General features: G+C 42.0%; 1 protein-coding gene across 1 annotated transcript in view; it reads left to right on the plus strand.

Moving 5' to 3' along the window:
* The window catches only part of SNTB1 (syntrophin beta 1), a 111,308-nt gene extending 91,703 nt beyond the window's left edge, over window positions 1–19,605 (plus strand). Inside the window, exons 4-7 of the mRNA XM_021546490.2 lie at window positions 5,756–5,895; window positions 12,505–12,701; window positions 14,217–14,407; window positions 16,860–19,605. Coding sequence (XP_021402165.1) covers window positions 5,756–5,895; window positions 12,505–12,701; window positions 14,217–14,407; window positions 16,860–16,952 — 621 coding nt within the window. The 3' untranslated portion in view covers window positions 16,953–19,605. The remainder of the gene's footprint in view (window positions 1–5,755; window positions 5,896–12,504; window positions 12,702–14,216; window positions 14,408–16,859) is intronic.
* Window positions 19,606–20,774: the final 1,169 nt, after the last annotated feature.

Below are 20,774 nucleotides of genomic sequence, written 5' to 3' on the forward strand. Positions count from 1 at the left end.
ACTTAGGTACTTTTCTTGCATGTAGAGGTCTTTGGATACTAGCCAGAGCTGTTTGAAAATCCCATTAGTCCAGAGAGTAAGGGCATTGTTTGAAAATATTGCTGTGTTGATGTGCTTGACTGTGTTCATTTCAGCAAAAGTTGGCTTGTGTCCTGTCATTTTAAAGGATAATGAGAAGGAATTCAGACTTGAACAGACCAGCCTTGAGAATGAGTGTCTTGTCTGTGCTCAGCAGTGCCTGTAGCTGAGGCTGTCAGTGTATTCCTGGGCTCTGCGTGGGGCACGGCAAGGGCTGGATCAGTGGGGTCCCTGTGTGGCTCCCACCTGGCCTGCACAGCTCTGGCTGCTTGCACTGCCCTGGTGCCAGCCGCGGGCATCGCTCGCTCGCTGCTCACTGTTCACAGGAGCCAGCACTGTGCCCTTTGGGGGATTTTCATCTGTGCATTGACTTCAATCCACATCTGATAACGGCACAAGCCACCTTTGAGCCACCGCTGAGGTCAAAAAAAAGAGAAAAAAACAAAACAAGACACGTTTTCATTAGCTTTTTAAAAAAATCCTGAACAACGTGCACATTATTTCCTGTTTAAAACTACAAAGTTTAGCAGCAAAACAGGCCCCATCCGCATGTGGTATGGGAGGTGTTGATATCCCCTGCCTACGGCTGTCACTTACACCCACTCCTGCATTACAATTTGCCTCCCATCAAATGAGCTCGTACAAATATCAGTGTTGTTGTATATGCTGGGGTTTGCAGGATGTATTTCTGCATCCCTGCTGTTCATCTTGCAAAAACCCTTTCAGTCCCAGCTGTTATTTTCAGGAACTGACAAGTGGGTTTCTGTAAATTAATCAAATTTATTCTGAACATGGGTGTAACCCTTCATCAAAAGACAATGAAAAGGCAAGAAATACATAGCAGAACATATCTCAGCCTGTGTCAAATCTGGCTTGTCAGCACAAAGAGATTTTAAGGAAGAGGTAAAATAGCAAGAAAATTCTTTCTTGATTGCTCCTCCTGTGCTCAGTGTAAGAGGATAGTGTAGGTCTGGGATTTGGGAGGAGGTGTTGGAAAAGGGGGTTAAACAAACCACTTACTGTAAACATAAACTGCTAACTTCACAGTGGTCTCTGAAAAGACATATTTTCGATACTTGCTGCAGTGGAGTCTGCTGGCAGTTTATAATTTGTTTACTAAACAGGGAATGCAGTTGAAATGTCCCTTTTGAGGAAACAAAAATATAAAATAGCTTCTCAGAGTAGACCAAGGCCTCTAATTTAGTTATCTGTAAGCCTCACAGATTAAAAGTATTTTTTCATCCATTCCTGACAGCCTGAAGTGGATGGATAACCAAAATTCAAAGAAAAACCTTTTGAAAAGGAGACCTGGCAGATGAAAGAGCAAAAGTCCAAACAGTTTGTAAAAGAATTTCTCTCCACTGAGATCCCCACTGTCTTTATTGGCAACTAATTATATGTGAAAACTGTTAAAGGTTTGGAAGCTTGATACCCATTGGAGGGACGGGGATCCCCATCACTTCAGGCACAACAAGCTGGCTCCTTTGAAACACTGCTGTGTACCAGGGGAGTTAACAGGGGAGTTACTCCTTAAGGGCACGTTGTGAGCAGTGGCCAGAAGAGCAGCAGGAGCAGAGCTGCCATACAGGTGGTGCTGAGGTTGTGTCAGCCCTTGCAGTCAGTCCCTGGCACTCAGACCTGGTCCCACAGCAAAGCCAGGCACTGCACAGGCAGGGCTCGGGGGTGCCCTGGCGCGGGGTCCGGCGCGTCCCAGCCCTGCGAGCGCCGCCGGGTTCGGCGCCGGAGCGTGGCTGCCCCAGCCCAAGGCTCGCTGCTGCTGTGGCTGCTGCAATTCAGCAGCTGTTCTTGCACACATTTTGTCTGCCCCCACATCCCCGTCTGTTCCCACCAGCAGTGCCACACGAGCCCTTGCCACCCCAGCAGAGACTGCAGTGTTCCTGTGGAACAGGACTTAACCTGACTGCAGGGGAAGTCTTTGAGCAAGTCGTCAACACAGGTCTCCTCTGGTGTCACCCCAAGCCCAGCAATCATGGTATTATGCACAAAAAAGGATGAGATTTCATCCCTGAATTTGGAAAGGTAAACAAAGAAGGGCATATGGGGAAAAAGTGGTGTTTCCATATAATGGGGTGAGTAAATGAGGAGCAGAGAGGTTTGGATAGCAAAAACTATTCTTCACTGCTCTTATTTTCTTAGAAAATGTTCTCCCTTTTCAAGTTTGTGCTTTAAGACCTTGATCTAGGGGCAGATTATGTCTAGGAAACAAAAAAATTCAAGTTTGCTTCTGGTATAAATATTTACAGCTTCATTGACTTGAGGTGGAATTTCACCTGGGAATATAAGTGGTGACCCCAGTGACACATAGAGGGAACACTGCTACCTGTTGCTTGGAGGTACTTGAGCAGTGCCCAGGACACCAGGAAAATATTTGCCGATTCATTTTGCTGTGGAGTACTTACTTTCCTATAGTTCATCTAGAGTTGATCTAATAATTTTGACTTTGAAAAAGTGTTGAGTTTGAAAAGTTTTTTAGAGTGGATGATGATTTTATTTGTCTGCAACACAGACTTGCACTACAGTTTCTTCACTCCAGCTCCCACTTGCACTTTGAATTGTACATGTGCAAGTGGGAACTGGAGTGAAGAAACTGTAGTGCAAGTGCCAGAAATCTGCAAAATTCTGGCAAGGAGCAGGCCCTAATCATTATCTAAAACCATGCCCCGTAAAATGTATCTCAAATGATATTTAAATTTACTCTTACACAGGCATTTCATGCTATCTTTATGGTATGTCAGATATTAAAATCTTCAAATCTTGAATAAATCCTTCACTTAGCTGCCCATAAGCAGCATGTTTTTTGCTTTTGTTTTGTAATTTGCTATTATACCGATGCTTGGTATGACACTTGCAGATCTGGATTAATTTCCCATGCTGATTTGTGATGAATGTGCCCTGTAGGCTAATGTTATCTTTTCAGCCTCTCTTTCTCTGTAAAATTTGCTATTACCATTTACAGGACAGCATGTTCTCTTTGACACCTTCCAGAAGTACCAACTGCCTGTGGAGCAGCATGGCATCAGCTGTTACAGCCCGATCCAAACCCTGCAAAATAAGGGAATAGTGATGCAATTCAAGGTTTTTAAGGAAAGGCAGTATCTTTTATTAGATCAGCTCTTACAGTTGGGAAAAACCACACAGGCTTTCAAGCACACAAATCCTTTTTCAGGTCTGAAATAGCAGCAGTGTTGCTTACACCAGCATTCCTCATCAGTGAGGCAGCTATGGTGCCAGTAAGGTTTAAAAACTGTGCTTAGAAGTGTGTGCATTGCATGGCCCTGCTCACTGGGGAGGGCTGCAGAGCAGAGCACAGGCAGTCGTCCTTCGCCTCCTCGCCTCTGCCCAGCACAACCCTGCAAACCAGGGAGACATCCTACAAGGACAGGTAGTGTAAGGTCACTTGTTCTTGAGACAAATCTTCAATATCTTTATGACCAAGCCCCATCTTCTCCACTATCACCCTGCTGTTGGGAAGGACTGAGGCAAAGCTGTGGGCTTCACAGTGCAGGTCATTAACTTCAGGATTCGTGTTGGAGATTCTGTCTCCTAATATTTACAGCTGTCCAGCAAAGAGTTGTGGGAGCAGCTGGCAAAATCAATTTTATTATCTTTCTTGTAATTGCTTTACAGGGAACAGTGTTTCCCAAAGTTTCTGAAGTCGCTGTTGACTGACCAGCCACCTGATAGCAAAACGTGTGATTGAAAATGCTACACAGGCAGGATGGTTCTTCAGGAAAACTAAACATCTTACCGTAGTCTGTAGATTGCTTGTAGTCATGGAAATTTCATATTTATCTTCTATTTTTTTTTCTAGAAATCTTCAAAAGTATGTATTAAAGTCTTTCTAGTTAAAGAAGTGAGGTGAAGTGGTCCAAAATTAAACGTTAACATTAACATTTGCTGAATGTTAACATTACCTGTGACACTCATATCTGTATTGCCACACTAGGAACTGGGGTGTTAACTGTAGTTAATAGCTGTGGTATTTAGAAACTGAGGGTGCTTTTAGCTCATGTGAATATTTTCATGGTACATGGACTGTGAGAACTCTGGATTTTGCATTCTTTCCTGAGTGCAGTAATGGGTGTGTTAATTATGTGGCTTCTCTATTCGGCCCTATTAGAAAATGAAAGATTGTGTTTCAAGAAACTGTCACCACAAGAAATTGTAAATAAGTATTAAAGCTTCTGTAGAAATTGAAACCATGAACTGTTTATGACTTCAAGAGACATGAAAAACCAATGAGCAAGTAATGCTACTGTAAACAAGAATATGATTATTGGAAAAGCTTAGTTCAGAGGGAGAAATACATCTTAAGAATCTTAGTTTAAGATGTGGTTTTGGGCATTGTGTTCTGATGTAAAGGTGTGTTACATTGCTCTTGGAAGCCCTTAAAAGTTTAGAAATTTGTGGGAGCCTATCTTTGTATAAAATACAAGTGTTTCAAATATGGTTCTGAATTATCATACCTGGGTGTGTCTTTCCCAGCCTGGCCAAACTTTGATCCCTTTTATATGTTTCTCCACCCAACAATGTGCCCAGTGATACATGCCCATGGCAAGCAGGCTGGCATCAACCACAGAACAGTGCAGACAGCTGCTTCTCTATCCCACAAGAGATTTTAGTGAAGGAGTCATGAAGACAAGCAGATTCTCTGGTGAATTTCAGAATTTGTTTCATTCCTTTTGGTACCCAACCAAGATGTTTGTGTTTGAAAACATGGCTGTGAGTGTTACTGTGGACCAGTGTTTCTTTTTCTTTATGTGCACCAAAAGGAAAATGATTAGTTTGTCCATGAAAGAGCTTCATTCTTACTTGAAATAAAAGTCCTTTCATATTCCCATCTATTTTAAGACACTTCTATGCTGCCAGAGTAGAAGTAAAAACTAGGATCCACACTTGGTCCCCATAACAATAATTGTGTAGCTATGTGAACATCACACATCTAAACTGCAAAATATAATTCACCATCTGGATTCTGCAGACAGTAAAAGGCTCTGATGGTCTGGTCGTTAGACATCGTTGACAGAAAGATTTGAAATGTGAAGGCAGATCCATCACCAAGTCAATGCTTGAGATGAACCCCACATTTCAGTTGGATCTCTTTATAAACACATTTCTAAAACTGGAAGAATAGTATGAAGGAAGGAGAAGCAAAAAAAAAAAAGTGAACTGCTGAGGAAAAAATAATCTACTCCCAAACCACTAATTTTGCTACCTGTCACTCTTCTTTAATAGTGATGATGTTGCAGCTTTTTTAAACAGAAACAGCAGCAGTAGTGTCCAGGGCTCAGGTTAATGTGCCAGCAACACATGAATGGTGCACATTATAAATATACATTTAAGGTCTTTTCATGCATACCACAGCTACCTAACAGCCAGCTCCACCTCAGTGTTCCAATGCTGCTTTTATGGAGTAGCCTGTAGTAAAGGAAGGCTGGAAATGGCAGTGCTAATGGTAGCAGCAGATGACTTTGCATGTTACTCCATTTCTACTGCATATGATTATAAATGCAGGTGGGAGTTGTCAAAAAGCTGGGGAAGTAAAACTCTCTTATGTTCATTTTCTCACTCAGAGCTCAACATGCTTTTCTCATCTGGCTTTGCATGCTGGTAGCTTTGTCTTTTGTTGTTTCACTGAGGCTTTGCTCTTTTCCAGGTGCCAGGAGACAACGAGAAGCACTGGAAGCCAGTGTTAGTGGTTTTGACAGAGAAAGACCTCTTAATATATGAGAGCATGCCACGGATAAAGGAAGCCTGGTTCAGCCCTGTGCATACCTACCCCCTGCTTGCCACCAGGTACTTTTGCTTTTCAGTCATGAAAGATTTCAGGAGCAGTGGGAGCAGCTGAGTCAGCCAGGAACAGGTATAGCTGGTACACAGCTGTAGTCACACTTGAAATGTTGTGGTTTCAGAAGCAAGTTCTTCAGTGGGCTGATGTGCTGAGCTTCACTCCTCTCTTCTCCATTTCAAGTTTTGGCTGAAGCTGATGACCAGAAACTCACTGGGATTTTGGATGTGGCAACTTAGCCTGGATTCAGAGGCAGGAATGATGAGAAAGAGCTGAGAGCTCAATCTCCTGGGATTCCTATCTCAGTGTCCAGACCTGTGAGCTAGGCAGAAACACCCTGACTTACAGCTGCTCCTCCAGGCTGAAAAAAGTGGACTTGTTGCCCTGAGTTTAATGTTCTGATGTGGCAGTTCTACACCACCAGTTTGGGCCTTTCAGAGTGTTCCACATGTGATAGAAACACATCAGCACAGCTTCTGTTCCTTCTCTAGCAAATTAGTTCCTGGCTTTTTTTGATTAAAATGGTAAGCTTGGAAGACACATTCTGGAATCTAGGTTAGGAATAAGAATTTGCTTTATTTTGAAGGTAACCATTAACACTAATTCAGAGAGACCTTTCCCATAGTTTCCTTTATGCAGTGGAAACTGTCTGTGCTTCTTCATGTGAATCTTAATCACGTTTCTCTGCCAGTATGGCCAAAGGGCTTGAGAAAGAGCTGTTGTTCCTTGTTTCAGCTTTGCTACAGGCCTCTATTATACCATTTTCAAAGAGTTCTCATTCAGAAGGGCTGGTTGCCCTGGCCAGAAGCAGTGGGGCTCTTGCTGCACTCTCATTAGTTAATTTTTGTTCTCTGTGTCTCCCCAAATGAACTGACGCTTTGCTGCTAAGTCATGATGTTAAAAAAATTAGAGTTGAACTCACTGATTTACATTTATGGTGTGTTCCAACAGTGGGAAGCCACCTTCTGACACCCCCATGGGGTGAGAGACACCAGCTTGCAGCTGGTTGCATGGTATGGTGCTGGATGCAATTGACAATTCTAGGTGACAAGTCCCAATGAAAGCTGGGTAAATATTGCAGCCTGTGTCCAGCTGTATCACTATGTCTTAGAGTTTGAGAAGCAATAGCACCACAGCAGAAGGTGATGCACTTCCTCCCCTTTTTTTCAGGGTTTCATTTTTACATGAGCTCAAATCCTCCTTGAAATGACTGGGTATCTTGTAGTGCACCCTGCCCCTTCCTTGCCACATGTCCTCATGTGTAAAGACAACTCCTTGCTGAGTATTGCCAGCTCCCATCATCAGTGAGACCAATTTACTGCATCAGATAATCTAAGTCCACATCTTGGGGCCTGTTAATTATTTTGTCTCATGAGGTCACATTGGATAGCAGACAGCCTTGCCTTGGGTGGTCATTTCTTTGTCTGATGGGATACCTTCCATTGGTTTTCATGCTGGAGGGGAATGAGAAGTTGCACAGCACATGTGTCAGGCTGCTGAAGGGTCTTTACAGACTGGGAAGAAAGAAAGCCAGGGTGGTCTGTAAGAAAGCCAGGATGCAGTTCAGAAAGGACAGGTGCAAAGGTCAGTGCTGGGGAATAATCACCTCTGCAATTTTGGGGTGGTATGTGAGCAACAAAATAGTTGCTCTGCTAGGAAGCACCTGAGCACTGTGATAAAATTGCTTCAATCTAAGGTGTTGTGTTTTTGAGAGGGGAAAATGGAGACAATAATCTTGGGTTATAGCAGCAGTGTTGCATTTTGGGCAGATGTAGTAATCATACCTAACTACAGAGAAGGAGCAAAGCCTCAGGTGATACTCCATGTTCATGAGAGGCATTGCACTTCCAAAAAGATGCCAGTTTACTGTGGAAGGTCTAGAAGAAATCAATGCAAATATATAACATAGAAACACTATCAGGAGGGGGATATTTAAGAAACCTTAGTAGCCTAATCTAGATAAGTTCATGGAAAACATGTCAGTAGTTTTCAGATGTGAAGATAAGACACAAGGAGGACAGGGGAGTATCTTTTCCAGATCCCTCCTGAACATAACAGGACATAGTTGACTGCACTTGTGGCAAGGAATTGGTGTGGTACGGGTTTAGATTCTCTGGGAAAGGCGTGCAGTCCTCAGCACTGGGGGCATTGAAAGATGGGTGACACACATTTGGCCCTGCTCTGTGAAGGGAAATGTGCTGGGTGACCTCCTGACCACTATTCCAGTCCTATTTCTGTGATTTCTTACTACTATCACTGAATGTAACACCCAGATAAAAAGACAGCAGCTGTACAGAATTTGGTGTTCAGAATGGAGTCACAATGTGATAAATACACATATACACATATATAGCAGACTCCATAAATCTACTATAGAGATTTATAGATCATAAATAGATATTTATGATCTATAAATATATATTTTTAGATTATATTTACATTTATCATTTAGGGAATCTAAATCATAAATATAAATTCCCTAAGTCATTACACCTCCTGTTTTGGATGATTTTGATTAAAACTCTGCAGGGTCTTACTTTTATGATCTACCACACTGAGTACAGTTATAGCAAAAAAAAATATCAGGTTTTCTGTTGATATTGACTGCTGTGTTCATTCTCAGTCAGTGATTCCCCTTCTTGTGATGAGTTTTTTAATCCCCTCTGTGCATTGATCAGTGCAATTTAGAACTTTTCACCTGGAAAGTTTGAAGAGCACATATTGTAATCTTAGCTGATCCCATCTTTCAGATTTTTATGAGTCCTTGGGAAAATATTTTTGCTTAGCTAATGCATATTTGAAAAGCTGCTGAAACTGGAAAACTTCAGTGCCAGATACTGTACAGAGTCATGCTTAATCTACTCAAGACATAATGAGCAGAGAAAATTGGAAAATGCTAGAAGGATTACAATCTTCTTACAGTCCTTTAACAGCAAAATTTCAACATGCCCTTCTTGTTTGATGATGTTTGCCTACATCCTATGGATGACTTTAAGACCTAAAAATATTTTACAGTCAATCTTTTCTAGCTTTGTGTGGAATATAAATAATAGCTCAAATAAAACTGAGATCAGATTTAAGTTGTTCCTTTAAATCTCTGCACAGGGAGGCAGAGCAGCTGGCACACAGCCTTGACTCCAAGGACCTTTTTGTCATAATCTCTGTTTCAGTGTTTCCTTATGCTTGAATAACAGTACCTCCTTCTAGCATGGGAATGGGGCTTAAGTAATTACATCTTATATGTTTGCAATCAAATTCCATTATCTATCATAGCCAGATATGAAAGGAAAGGGGAAAAAAAATAGCAGCCCATGTTGGGCTCTGATTAAAGATCAGGTAAGAAGCTTTTGTGTACAGCTGAGGTCTGTAACCAGAAAGTATTAAAGCAGTTTGTTAGCTAATGACATGGAAGGAGTCCTCCTTTGGGGGAAGGAGTTTGGGGGCACTGTTTAGTCATCGGGGCAAGTGGTCAGAAGGACAGGCAGAGAGCACTGGGTGCCCTGAGTGCCCCAAGAAGGTGTATGGGTGCTGTGCAAGCTCTCTGCTTGTCTTCCCAAGGCAGTGAGGAGGGCTGTGGGTGCCTCCCTGCAGATGAATTGGGAGAATGTGCATAGGTTTCCAAGGAGTACAGCCATTCCAGGGCAGGTTTCAAATGCTGTCAGGGTGCCATAGGAAAGGTCAGATGGCAGTGGTGTTCTGATCACAGTGTTGATGCACTTGTACGTGGTCTCTTCTGAGCTAAATCTCAAGTGAGCAGCTGAAGGCTTCCTTTGAATGTCAGTGCTGGTTTCACTGTCCTTTCTGCAGAGACCATTAGATCTGGCTGTTGCAATAAATTGTTGAAACTCTTCCCATAGCATTAGGATGAGACACAGGTCCCAGTGCATCTCACCCTGCACCAGCACTCCATATTAGACCACATCCATCTCGCTATGACACGTTTGCAAAGAATAAGGTTAAAAAGGTCCCTGAAATACAGAGAGACAAGGGCGGAATGAGGGAGGATCGAGGATTGCAGGCGCTGCGCCCCGAGCCGTGCGCCGTGCCCGGCCGTCTCCTGCCCTCTCGGCGCTCGGCCCTCGGGCTCCGGGGCTCGCACGTCCCCCAGGAACCTCCACGGAGCACAGGAGCCTTCAAGGGGTTGGGTGGGTATTGCCAGAGCCGGGCCTGCCGTGCTTCTTTGGCCCTGGGCTGCAGCAAACACCGCACACACACAGCCTCCCCTGCAGCCGCAGCGATGGGAGGCAGGAGCGAGGGGAAGCCTTCTGTGAGGTTTCTAAGGCTGTTCTTTGCCTTTTAAGGTATCTCTGTGGTCTTTAGGATAAAACATCTTCTATGTAAATGAAATGGTCCACATTAATGCAACTTTATTAAAGCATCCTTTGACTTGTAGCCAAATACATCAGCACTGCCAGCTGGTACATAAATATTATCAAATGTCCTCCTGCATGTTTGTCTAGTTCGTGTTTAAGTGCATGACTTTCCAAAGCATGATCTGGAGTTGCTTGATGGAAAAGCAACTATTTTTAAATAGTGAGACTGGATTTTTAATAATGAGGAGATAATAATAAAAGGCAAACAAGGATCAATGTTCATGTTGGATTTGTTCACATACTTTAATTTGTGAAGTGCGTCTTCAGTCTATCCATATGCTGAAAAATCTACAGTACTATGGATACAGCATGAAGGTGTGAGGGAGTGGATGGTGGTGCTGTTTTGGAAGGAAATCAAACATTGGAACCATCTGTTTGTTATGTATTCAGTAACATAAGTAATAGAAAATGATTTTTTTATATAGCTGATGAGCACTGCATAAAGGAGATGACCCAGGAAAAAGGTGGAATAGTTTTATTTCTAACTACCAACTTGATGTGATTTTCCCGGCTGCTTTTCCACAGCCCAGTAGCTGAAGGCAGCACGAGAGCAGTGGCCGTGCCTGTACCTGGGTGACCACCCAGGACAGACAGCAGCAGATGTCACTGGAGATTTCAGTTATCTGATTCCTGCCTTAATTATCAAGATGTAGCTTCCCCTCAGAGTTTGCACCCTCTCAAACCAAATGAAAGGGAATTAAAGTTTTTGGGCTGTTTGTTTGCCCCTCAGCCCCCAATTTCAAAATTTGCCTATAGTATAGATAGGAGGCCCTGAGTATCAAAGCTGAGTGGGGCATTAACTCAGCCTTTCTAGAGGGAAAAACCCCCTTATTGTCCTGCCCAGACACAGGGCAGGGCATCTCTGACCAGGACATTCTGTGTCTCACTTCCCAGGAGCTCTTGGGACCATAAAATCAAAGGGGATGCTCAAAATCAAAATAAAGTTTCCATGAACTTGAGCATGAACAAATCTTGCAAACCTTCAAGTGGGGTATGAAAGAGGGGTGCTGCATCTCTTTGACACAATGTGCATCTCAAATGTCAGCATGGACTGTAAGGGAACTGGGGAAAATTTCAGATGCCTTGTGGCTGGTGTTTCAATAATTGAAAAGCCAAAGCTGTGCTTTTTCTTTCCTTTCTGCTTTTTTTGTTTCTACTAAAATGTCAATGTTTGGTGGCATACCTGTACAGTGTCAGCTAACAGGCAACTATTCTTGCTGATGCAAAACAATGATTTGCGGGTAAATTAGTATTCAGTAAATTAGTTTAATCTAATGTTTTCTCCTTTAGCACAAGTGTTCTACCATGCCACATATTTTATAGACTACTGTGAAGTATACTGTTTGCCTATAGAAAGAAAAACAAAAGGTACAAAACAGAAATAAGCTTTTCAAATTTCATTTTGTGATTGCCTCTGAGAGTTGGTCTCTGAATCTCAAAGAGTGATGAGCTCCCCTGGATTATTCTTTTCAGATGTATCAGTGCTGTGTCCCTGAGTGAATTCTCTGTTGACTGTCCATACTTTTATAGGGAAAAAAACAACATAAAAGGGCAGATTTAAGAAAGAATTGTTTTTTATGAAGTATTGATTTTCTCACTCAAAAATATTCCCTGCTCTTTTTGTTTGCCCACATGAACAAACCTTTCCTGGTCACAGGAGAGCAGCTGTTGATGCTGGGCAAAAAAATGTTAATTGCAGACAAATGTGAGAGAATTTCATATCACAAGTAGCTGCAACATTTTGCATTTTACAGGTTCCATATGTGAAAAGTAAGTACAAGACAGTACTTTGGCATCTACATATTTTACAGAGCTTCATGCTTTATTCAGCTGTATTTATCATTGAATTTGATGGCAGATGTTTAAGCTTTAGAGCAAATGCTGCTTCACCATGGAAGCTGGATTCAGCTGCCTCATCTGAGCCAGTACTTGTATCTGTGGACCAGATTCCATTACCACACACCAGTCAGGGATTTCTCTCAGTTCCTCAATCAAAGGGATGTTTTGTACAATTAATTTTAAATAATTTTGGGACATCCATGTCATCACCTGTGTGTCCAGCTGCTTCTGCACTCACTGCCTTGGACCTCACTCTTCTGAGAGAGAATATAGAGGAGATGCAAGTTCTCATGCTCCCAACCATGTGTATTAGGAATGTGCAGAGCAGAGCTGTGCTCAGGTGGGGATTTTGGTGCAGTGAACTGTTGTTAGAATTGCCTGATGTGTTTTCAAATCCAATTGCAGGTTGGTCCATTCTGGCCCAGGAAAAGGCTCACCGAAGTCAGGGGTGGATTTGTCGTTTGCAACCCGTACCGGTACAAGACAAGGGATTGAAACTCATCTGTTCAGGACTGAGACCAGTCGAGACCTCTCATTGTGGACGAGGAGTGTAGTGCAGGGCTGCCACAACTCTGCAGAGCTCATCACAGAAATCACCACAGGTGAGCAACACCTGCAGCACTTCCACACCTCCACACCCTTCCCATGACAATTGTGTCAGTCCAAGTTCCTTCTGTTAGAGGTGATTTACTTAAAAAAATGTGCATGCTTGGGATTCTACTTGTTTAAAATACTGTCAGGTTCTGAGCAGTCCCAGCTGCTGTGGTACCTGTGTCCAGTGACACATTCATTGTCATGCTGACTTTCAGGTTGTTTTCAACACGTTGTTTTAGAAACAAGTCTGTAGTCAGCCATGTAGGCCTGCATGTCAGAGAGGAGTGATTGTCAGAGGTTTGTCCAGAAACCCACAGAAAAGAACGTTTTTATGAGATTCAGGAAACTCCTGAGAGCCCATCAGGAGTTTCTCCAGCAGAGGGAGGAGGCAGAAGAGGACTGGCACATTCACAAGTATGAATTGATCATTTAATCACCCAGCTCTGCACAATAAATGAGAGTAAAAACACACAAACCAGTCTAATAACCACATTTTGATGGGTAGTAATTTCCTTCCCTGAACATTAGGGTGTCACTTCTCAGTGCTTCTGTACATGCAAAATCAATTGTAATATAAGTACTTGGCTGCAGATGCTCTGGACTCATACCCTGTTTGGCCAGGTAGCTGTAAGCCTGGGGTGACTCTGGGGTATGAGGCTGGGCCTTTCTCCTGAGTGCCCCCAGGCTTTGCAGTCCATCCCGTGCTAGTCCTACAATTGGCAGGGCTGTTAATGTTGAATTTTATCTCCAGTCATTTCCTAAAAATGTGAGAGCAGGAGCCAAAGCACAAATCCAGCCATGCCAAAGGGCAGCTCTTGTTTCTCAAAGCTCAGGTAGAGTCATGGCTGCTTGCCAGCTGCCTGGCCCTAGCCCAAATAGGGAGCTCAGGATGCTCTGTGAGGGGCCTCTGATGTGCAAACCAGCCAGAGAGCTCAGTGGGAACCAGCTCCAGAACAGGTCCCTCTCCTCAGCACCATGACATAGATGCCATTCTTTCCTAAAGAAGGGCATCAGCCCCTTCTTTTATCACAGTGCTTTTATCCCGCTGCCAAGGATCCTCCTTGCTATAATTGTTCCAAGAAAGTGATTGAATAGTGAATTTGGAATGTGAACTCCAAAACTCTTCATTCTTTAATTTGGATCATGGCCCCTCTTTCAGAGCTGAGGGGGAGATGCAGACTTTCTGCTGCAGTAGCTATTATATACAATTATCTGGGCCCTTTTTCAATTACTACGACACTAATGAGACTCAGGAGCGTCTTCATCTTTGTCAAAATACTTTAGGGAAACCCTTTACAACTCCTAATTTTCTCATGCATTGTGTGCTGAATTTATTGATTCTGGCTGTGTCTGTCAGATGCAAGAAGAGTAGTTGTGACTTTGTCAAGGTTTGGAAGGAGGAAACACCAGTCTGAGCCGTCTTAAACTTCAGTACACAGTTTTTGTCAGTATGTAGATATATGATGGAACGTGAAGAACTTCTTTTAAGAATGTGAGAGACTAAATTTTGATTTCTTCTCCAGCTTGCACATACAAAAGCCAGGAGTGCCGCTTGACCATCCACTATGAGCACGGATTCTCTCTTACAACCGAACCGCAAGATGGTGCCTTCTCCAAGACAATTGCACAATATCCCTATGAAAAACTGAAAATGTCCTCAGATGATGGGATAAGGATGCTTTATTTGGACTTTGGAGAAAAAGATGGAGAAATTGTAAGTACTGTGTTTAGAAGGGGTGCATGTTACCATCTCTTTGGTTGTCCTACAGGCTATGGGTGGAGAAGCACTAATGGAAGCTGTACTAGATGAGCACTGTAGGCCCCTTCCAACTGAAATACTTTATTCCATTCTGTTCCATTCTAACAATTGGCCAGTGCCAAGTTCTAGTACCAGTATTTAGACACTGCGTTTTCTAGCACAGCATGAGGATCAGGCTTTAGAAGGAGATAAACTAAAAAGACAGTTAAAATCGTAAAGCCATAGAGAGATGAAAGATTTGTCATAGTTTAGAACAAATTTTACTTCTAAATGGCCAGATGTTAAAATTTTTGTATGTATCCATTTCACTTTTTTAAATGATTGAGGGTGGAAGACCTTAAGAATGCGACCTTATTAATTCCAGTGTACACATAGGGACTTCATGTTATGACACAAGTTATGTTTTAGGTTGTTTTGAACATGTAGTTGCTGAAAAAAAAGCTACGGATGTTGTGCAAACTGTCTGCATAAGCCTCTAGGCTGTCACAATGCCTAAAAATAAGATGCATATTCCACTATAAATCCATGAATTACAAATGTAAACATAGTCTTTTCTCCAAGATTTTTTCATCAGTTCCTAAATGTGGTGGGTACTTAATTCTAAACATCATGTTTGTTAACATATATTCTGCAAACTCCTTATTTTCAGGCTTTGAAGGGAATTTCTTACTAGCCGTCAATAAAGTTGATTCATGACTGCTGGAAAGGTGTTACAAATAAGTGTTTGAGATTGCTTAAAAAATCATCAGCAAGGGTATCAGCACAAACCAGATTTAATATTTAGTGACAGCATGACAGAGTTTGTTGGCAAGATTTGTTGGCAAAATTTACTTCCTACAGGACAATTAAGGCACACCAAGGAAACAAAGCAGCAACAAAACAAAAGCAGGCAATCAAAATCCAGGCAATCAAAACAGAAATGAACTGAGAACTGTCTATGGGGCCTGTGTGGGTGTTAAGGTGAGCATATCAAAAGGATTGTGAAGGCAAGGATAAAAAAGAACATAGTCTAAAACCTTAAGAGCACTCAAACTTTACAGTACTTTAACTTAACTTATACCTTAAACCTAACAATTTCACAAAAGAGCAACACTTAACTTATACCTAACTTGACTTATAGCTTAACAATTTAACAGAGGAATAGCAGCATTTAATCCAACTTAGAACTTCAAAGTTGAACTTAGCAACTCAATAGAAGAACAGCAGCCTTTAACTTAGTTTACAACTTATGACTCAACCTTACTTATGGGCCTAATTTACTGAGATATCTAAGGTTCTTAAACATCTAAGAAAACAGCATGTTTCCCAGATTTGCTAAAGCATATACACAGGCAGAAAGAGTCAGTGCAAACAAGGTACCTGTGAAAAATTCCCCTCAGAGGTCAGGGAAACACTCACTTTGGATGCTTTTGCATCTCCCAGTGGGAAAAGGGTCAGGCCTCAAGGACTGAGGTTACCAGCCCAGGACTTGTTAGGTGATCCTCCAAGTACAGACCTGCTAAGAGGGAGGTGTTGGTCACAGCCTGCTGCAGTTCAGGAGAGCTCAAAGGGTCTCATTTTGGACAGCTGTTCATAGGGTCACAAAAGAGTCAGCTTTTGTCATAACATTGATTCATCCTGGCCACAGTTTGGGTCGGCACTTTCTCTGAGTGTTTTGCTGTTCAGGCAAGGAAAAGTTTCCAAGGTTGTTCATAAGAAAAACAGGAACTCCTTAGAAGCAGTAGTTCCTGGGAGCAGATGGGTGTTTCTGATAAGCTTAAGAAGGGATGAGCCCAGGTGCTGCTTTTCAAGGCCAAGGCCTAATGAGCATTTCTCAGATTGCAGTGCAGCATGGAAAAAGGAGGGAGCAGGGCAGAATGCACCACCACGAAAGGCAAACGTGGCCCTGTTGGGCCTCTGCACACTGACAAGCCTGTCATGCTTAGCAAGTGCGTGGTGAGATCATCTGAACCATGACTACAGAAAACAAATCTGAGTTCAGTCTCACGGCTGGCTGGGAGAACAGAGAAGCAGCTGTGCAGCACCGGCTGAAGGTACTTCAGCTGCACCAACAGCAGATGCACTGGGCATCAGACAGAGCAGTCCCACCACCATCCCAGGCAGAAATGGCCAAAAAAATGGTGTTGAGCCTCTCGAAGAAGTGCTTGCAGAGTCTGACTCAGTTTTCTGCTGCTCACCCAGGCGATACAAAGCCAGAGGCATCAGGATCTCACCTGCTTCCAAGATGCTTGTTAGTTTTAGTAACCTAAATATTTGCAGCTGAATGTAAAGGAAAAACAATATAGTGTAGAGTTGTTATTAATAGAAGCCTGTTCAAAATATCAGACAGCAGTTTGAGTATTCAGTAAATTATTTCCTTTTTGAGCTATAATTCTCAGCTTGATTTTTTTTTTTTCTGTACTTTCAGCAACTGGACCTTCATTCCTGTCCAAAACCAATTGTTTTCATCATTCATTCCTTCCTGTCAGCAAAGATCACGAGACTGGGCTTGGTGGCATAAGTGGGATCCATCTGTTTCTTCCAAGAGAGACGGGGTAACCACACTAATCTAAGTACAGTCAACAGCAGCAACTTGTCCTAGCTGTCAGCAGACACCAGCCTGGGACTCAGGACGGGGCATCGGTCATTTCTGCAGTCCTCCAAGGTCCAGGTTTCATTTCGATCAGCTGAGGAGATGGCATGACAAGGAAGATGGGGGATTTCATTGTAAATAATGGGATTTTAAAATCCCATATGAGATCGTAAAAGCGTGTAGTACCACACATGTAAATGTTTCAGAATCATAAATTGTGCCTATTTCAATGTACTTGTCTATACAAAGTAAAGGGCTATGCAGACAAGAGCACTTGTTGGTTGTGATGCAAGCCAAAGTTGGTTGGGGAGAAATACTCTAAAAATTGTCCCATCAACTGAAAGCAAAAGGTGCTTTCAGTTATAATTTGTGCACCTCTTCCAGATTTTTCTTTTGGAGCACTGCCAGAACCTATTGCATGAATACCCAGCAGAGCCTGCAAATACACACCTTTGAGCTGGACACTCTGAAGCAATCCAGCTGTGGCAGGTAACAGCTGGAGGGTCCCCCCCAGGGGCAGTTTCACATTAAGCAGTAACCACATGTCACCCACATTCCTAGTGATGGAGCCAAAGCAGGACCAGCCACAGGGATGGTGCTGAGAGCCAGCTGTCAGGTGGGACAGGCAGGAGGGTCCTTTGTTAATGAACACAGGATGCATTTTTATAGTGACTTCCCAGAACAGTTTCATGAGTTTCAGCTGCCTGGGAGCCCCAGCTCAAAGTTACCTGAATCCATTCTGAGCCATGATGATGCTTCTGCCAGCATATCTCCATGGTATTTTTCCAGTAGAAAGCCATACTAAGATTCTGTCCCTCCTACCCCTACTGAGTATCTTTTCTCAGGTAAGTCTGGTTGTGTGGTCTTCATAGAAAAATAAATATAGGGAAGGAGGAAGACTTGATTTTATGACTTTGTGAAAAATTTATTGAAGCAGCTCCACAACAGTGAGAAACATACACCAGGGCAGGAACATGAGCTGCACTCTTTGACATGGAACTGCTCCTATGGGCATGACTTGGCAAGACCAGATTTCTTGCTGGGGAAATACAAGATGTTCATCTCCATGCCCACAATTTACTGGTGACTGTTTGGCACCACAGCTTACTGTTCTGACTCAAAACATAATTCATGGAGTTTCAGCCTTATTCACAGCTACTTGAGCAGCAAAAAACAGGGAGGAATGCTGACTTTCAGCACCAGAGATGATACACAACAGCACACACCTGGAAATAATGAACTGGCATCACATTCGTGATTCCCACCATCATTTAATTTTAATCTGGTGGGAATAGGAAGAAGCAAAATGGGGATGCCACTTAGATTACTCTTCCTTTTTAAAAGGAACAGTTTCACACAGGGGTGGGGTTTTGTCTACTTTTAGAGTTTTGCTCTGAATTCACACTTTGAAAGACAGGGAGTAATATATTCAGTGTTTGTGGATGTTCAGTTTTCATATTACATTTCTTTTATCCAGAGAATGCACACAGATTTCAATTTAGCATCACTTGGCTGGCAAAGGGAAAAATTAAAAACACATTTTGGTTCCATGTTGTTTTTAAGCTAAATTTGAGAGTTAAGCATGTCATGCTGTCTATTCAAAGCATAAAATCATGGTGATTTCTATAGGTATTTTAATCATTAAAACCAATTAAAATATTGGGATGATGGGCTGAATTCATAAATACAGAAAATAATCACTGAAGAACAGCTCAATGCCCCATTGGAAGAGCAGCCCCATTCCCAGGATCTCTCATCAGTCAAAGGCACACCAGGTAGAGATCCACCAAGCTCTGCACTTTCATTTTACTGTCACGGTACTTGCACTTAAAAATTAATTCCTCATGTAAATTAACAAAGTAGGAGGTAACATGTTGCATAACTTACCAGTAAATTCCAGATGGACATTTCTCATTTAGTGACCACTGCCATTCACACAACTTGCTGTGGCAGTTACTTGGGACTCCTTGGGCTTGGGAGCTTCCAGGAGAGATGTGAGAAGCTGAGAGCAGTCGGTACGCAGGGGGACAGGACTCCGGGGAGGAGCTCATGTCACCTTACCAAGGAAACTCTTGTGTCAAGTCTTTAAAAAAACAGTTCAGGACATTTTTATTGCTGTTCCAAAGTACAACTTAAAAATTTGGAGATAGGCTCCAATAAAAATTCTGGGGGGGGGTAGGTTAAATACATATGTAAACTATACTGCACTATTTCCTTATTCCTTTTAACACTTAAAAATCACTGGAATGTTATACCTAACATGTATGTGCATTGTAAATATTACAAATTCCTATATTAGTGCCAACAATTAAATTACACAAAATGTAATCTAAGGTGCTCAGTCCTATATGAAGTCTAAGTGAATAACTAAGCAGTTTGCAAAGAAAATTCATATTATATATATTTATAGAAAAAAATTAATGATGATTACAGATGCTATTTCTTCATTTGCAGATTTTGGACTGATTCATATTGGATGGGATAGACAAATGAAATATGAACCTACTCCACATTTATAAAAGTATAGTGAATATTTATATTTTAGAGGAAAAGAATATATTTAATAAAGTCATTTATTGGATTTTTGTGAGATGAGCTTACTTTGTATCCAGACAAACTATCTGGAAGGCTGTCCTTTCCTTTTGGGCTGGGCGAAATACATTTAAACTTCAGTGTTTCTATTAAGAATTCTGTTACTGGAGAGAACTCTTAATTGCATTGGTGGAATGACTTAAAAAGTTAAACTTTGAAAAAAAACCCTGAAATCCCACAGGGATGTTTCAGGGCAGGTATTCAGACATCTCTGCTGAAGTTGCAATGCTTTCTCTGTTGCTTATACTGGACTAGGTGGTAACAGAAGACTTACAAAAAAATTAAGAAAAAGCAGAAATTTCTGCTCAAGTTTCTGCATTCAAGGACTGAGGCCAACATGTGCCTTTTTTCTCTTAGGAATGGTTATGGGAAAACAAATATTTTTTCTCCTTTGATTTAATTCTTAACTTAGTGGCCCAAATAGAAAAGCTAACTGTGAGAATTTTAGCCTTTTCTTTCAGTCTGACCTGAGTTATGACAGAACAGCCTCATGGAAAGCCTAAAAAGGGATATTCCAGAGTTTCACTCTTTTCACAAAATAATGACAATAAATGGAATGGTCTTATCAGGAAGCTTGTATAACTGCTTCACCATGAGAAAGATTGGGATATATACTGGAGCAAAAATGTTATTTGAAAAATGTGATCTGAAGTGTTTGTTAAAAAAAAAATAAAGCTGATCTGATTGTTTTCAGGGAATCATACTGGTGTTGCTAATAGTCCTGCCATTCAAATGGAAGCAGCATCTCTCTTAAGGTTCTTTAAAAATCAGAACAAGACTCTTGACATGCTACCAAGCAAATCACCACCACAAACACCATTAGAATTGATCCTTTGCAAATAACAAAACAAGTGTTTTATTTCTGCAGAATGTTAGAATTTCTTCCTCCCACAGGACATGGCAGCACCCTCCATCCAGCTCTTTGCATTGGGAAGCTCAGCTGATTTGAAGGGGAGATTTATCTGATTGCCACCTGAGAGCATTCTCAGTGTCCTCTTACTCATGCTTAAAAGTTATTTGGAACTTTTTTGGTTTCAGTGGAAGCAGAATCAGAGCCTAAAGAAATTATGTGCTACAGTTCATTACAGTACCATTGATTTCTAAATTGATGTTATTTACCATAAAAGTCAAACTGGCAGATTGATAAGTAGCTATTTA

Source organism: Lonchura striata, chromosome 1 (assembly GCF_046129695.1).
Source record: "Lonchura striata isolate bLonStr1 chromosome 1, bLonStr1.mat, whole genome shotgun sequence".
Lineage (NCBI taxonomy): Eukaryota > Metazoa > Chordata > Aves > Passeriformes > Estrildidae > Lonchura > Lonchura striata.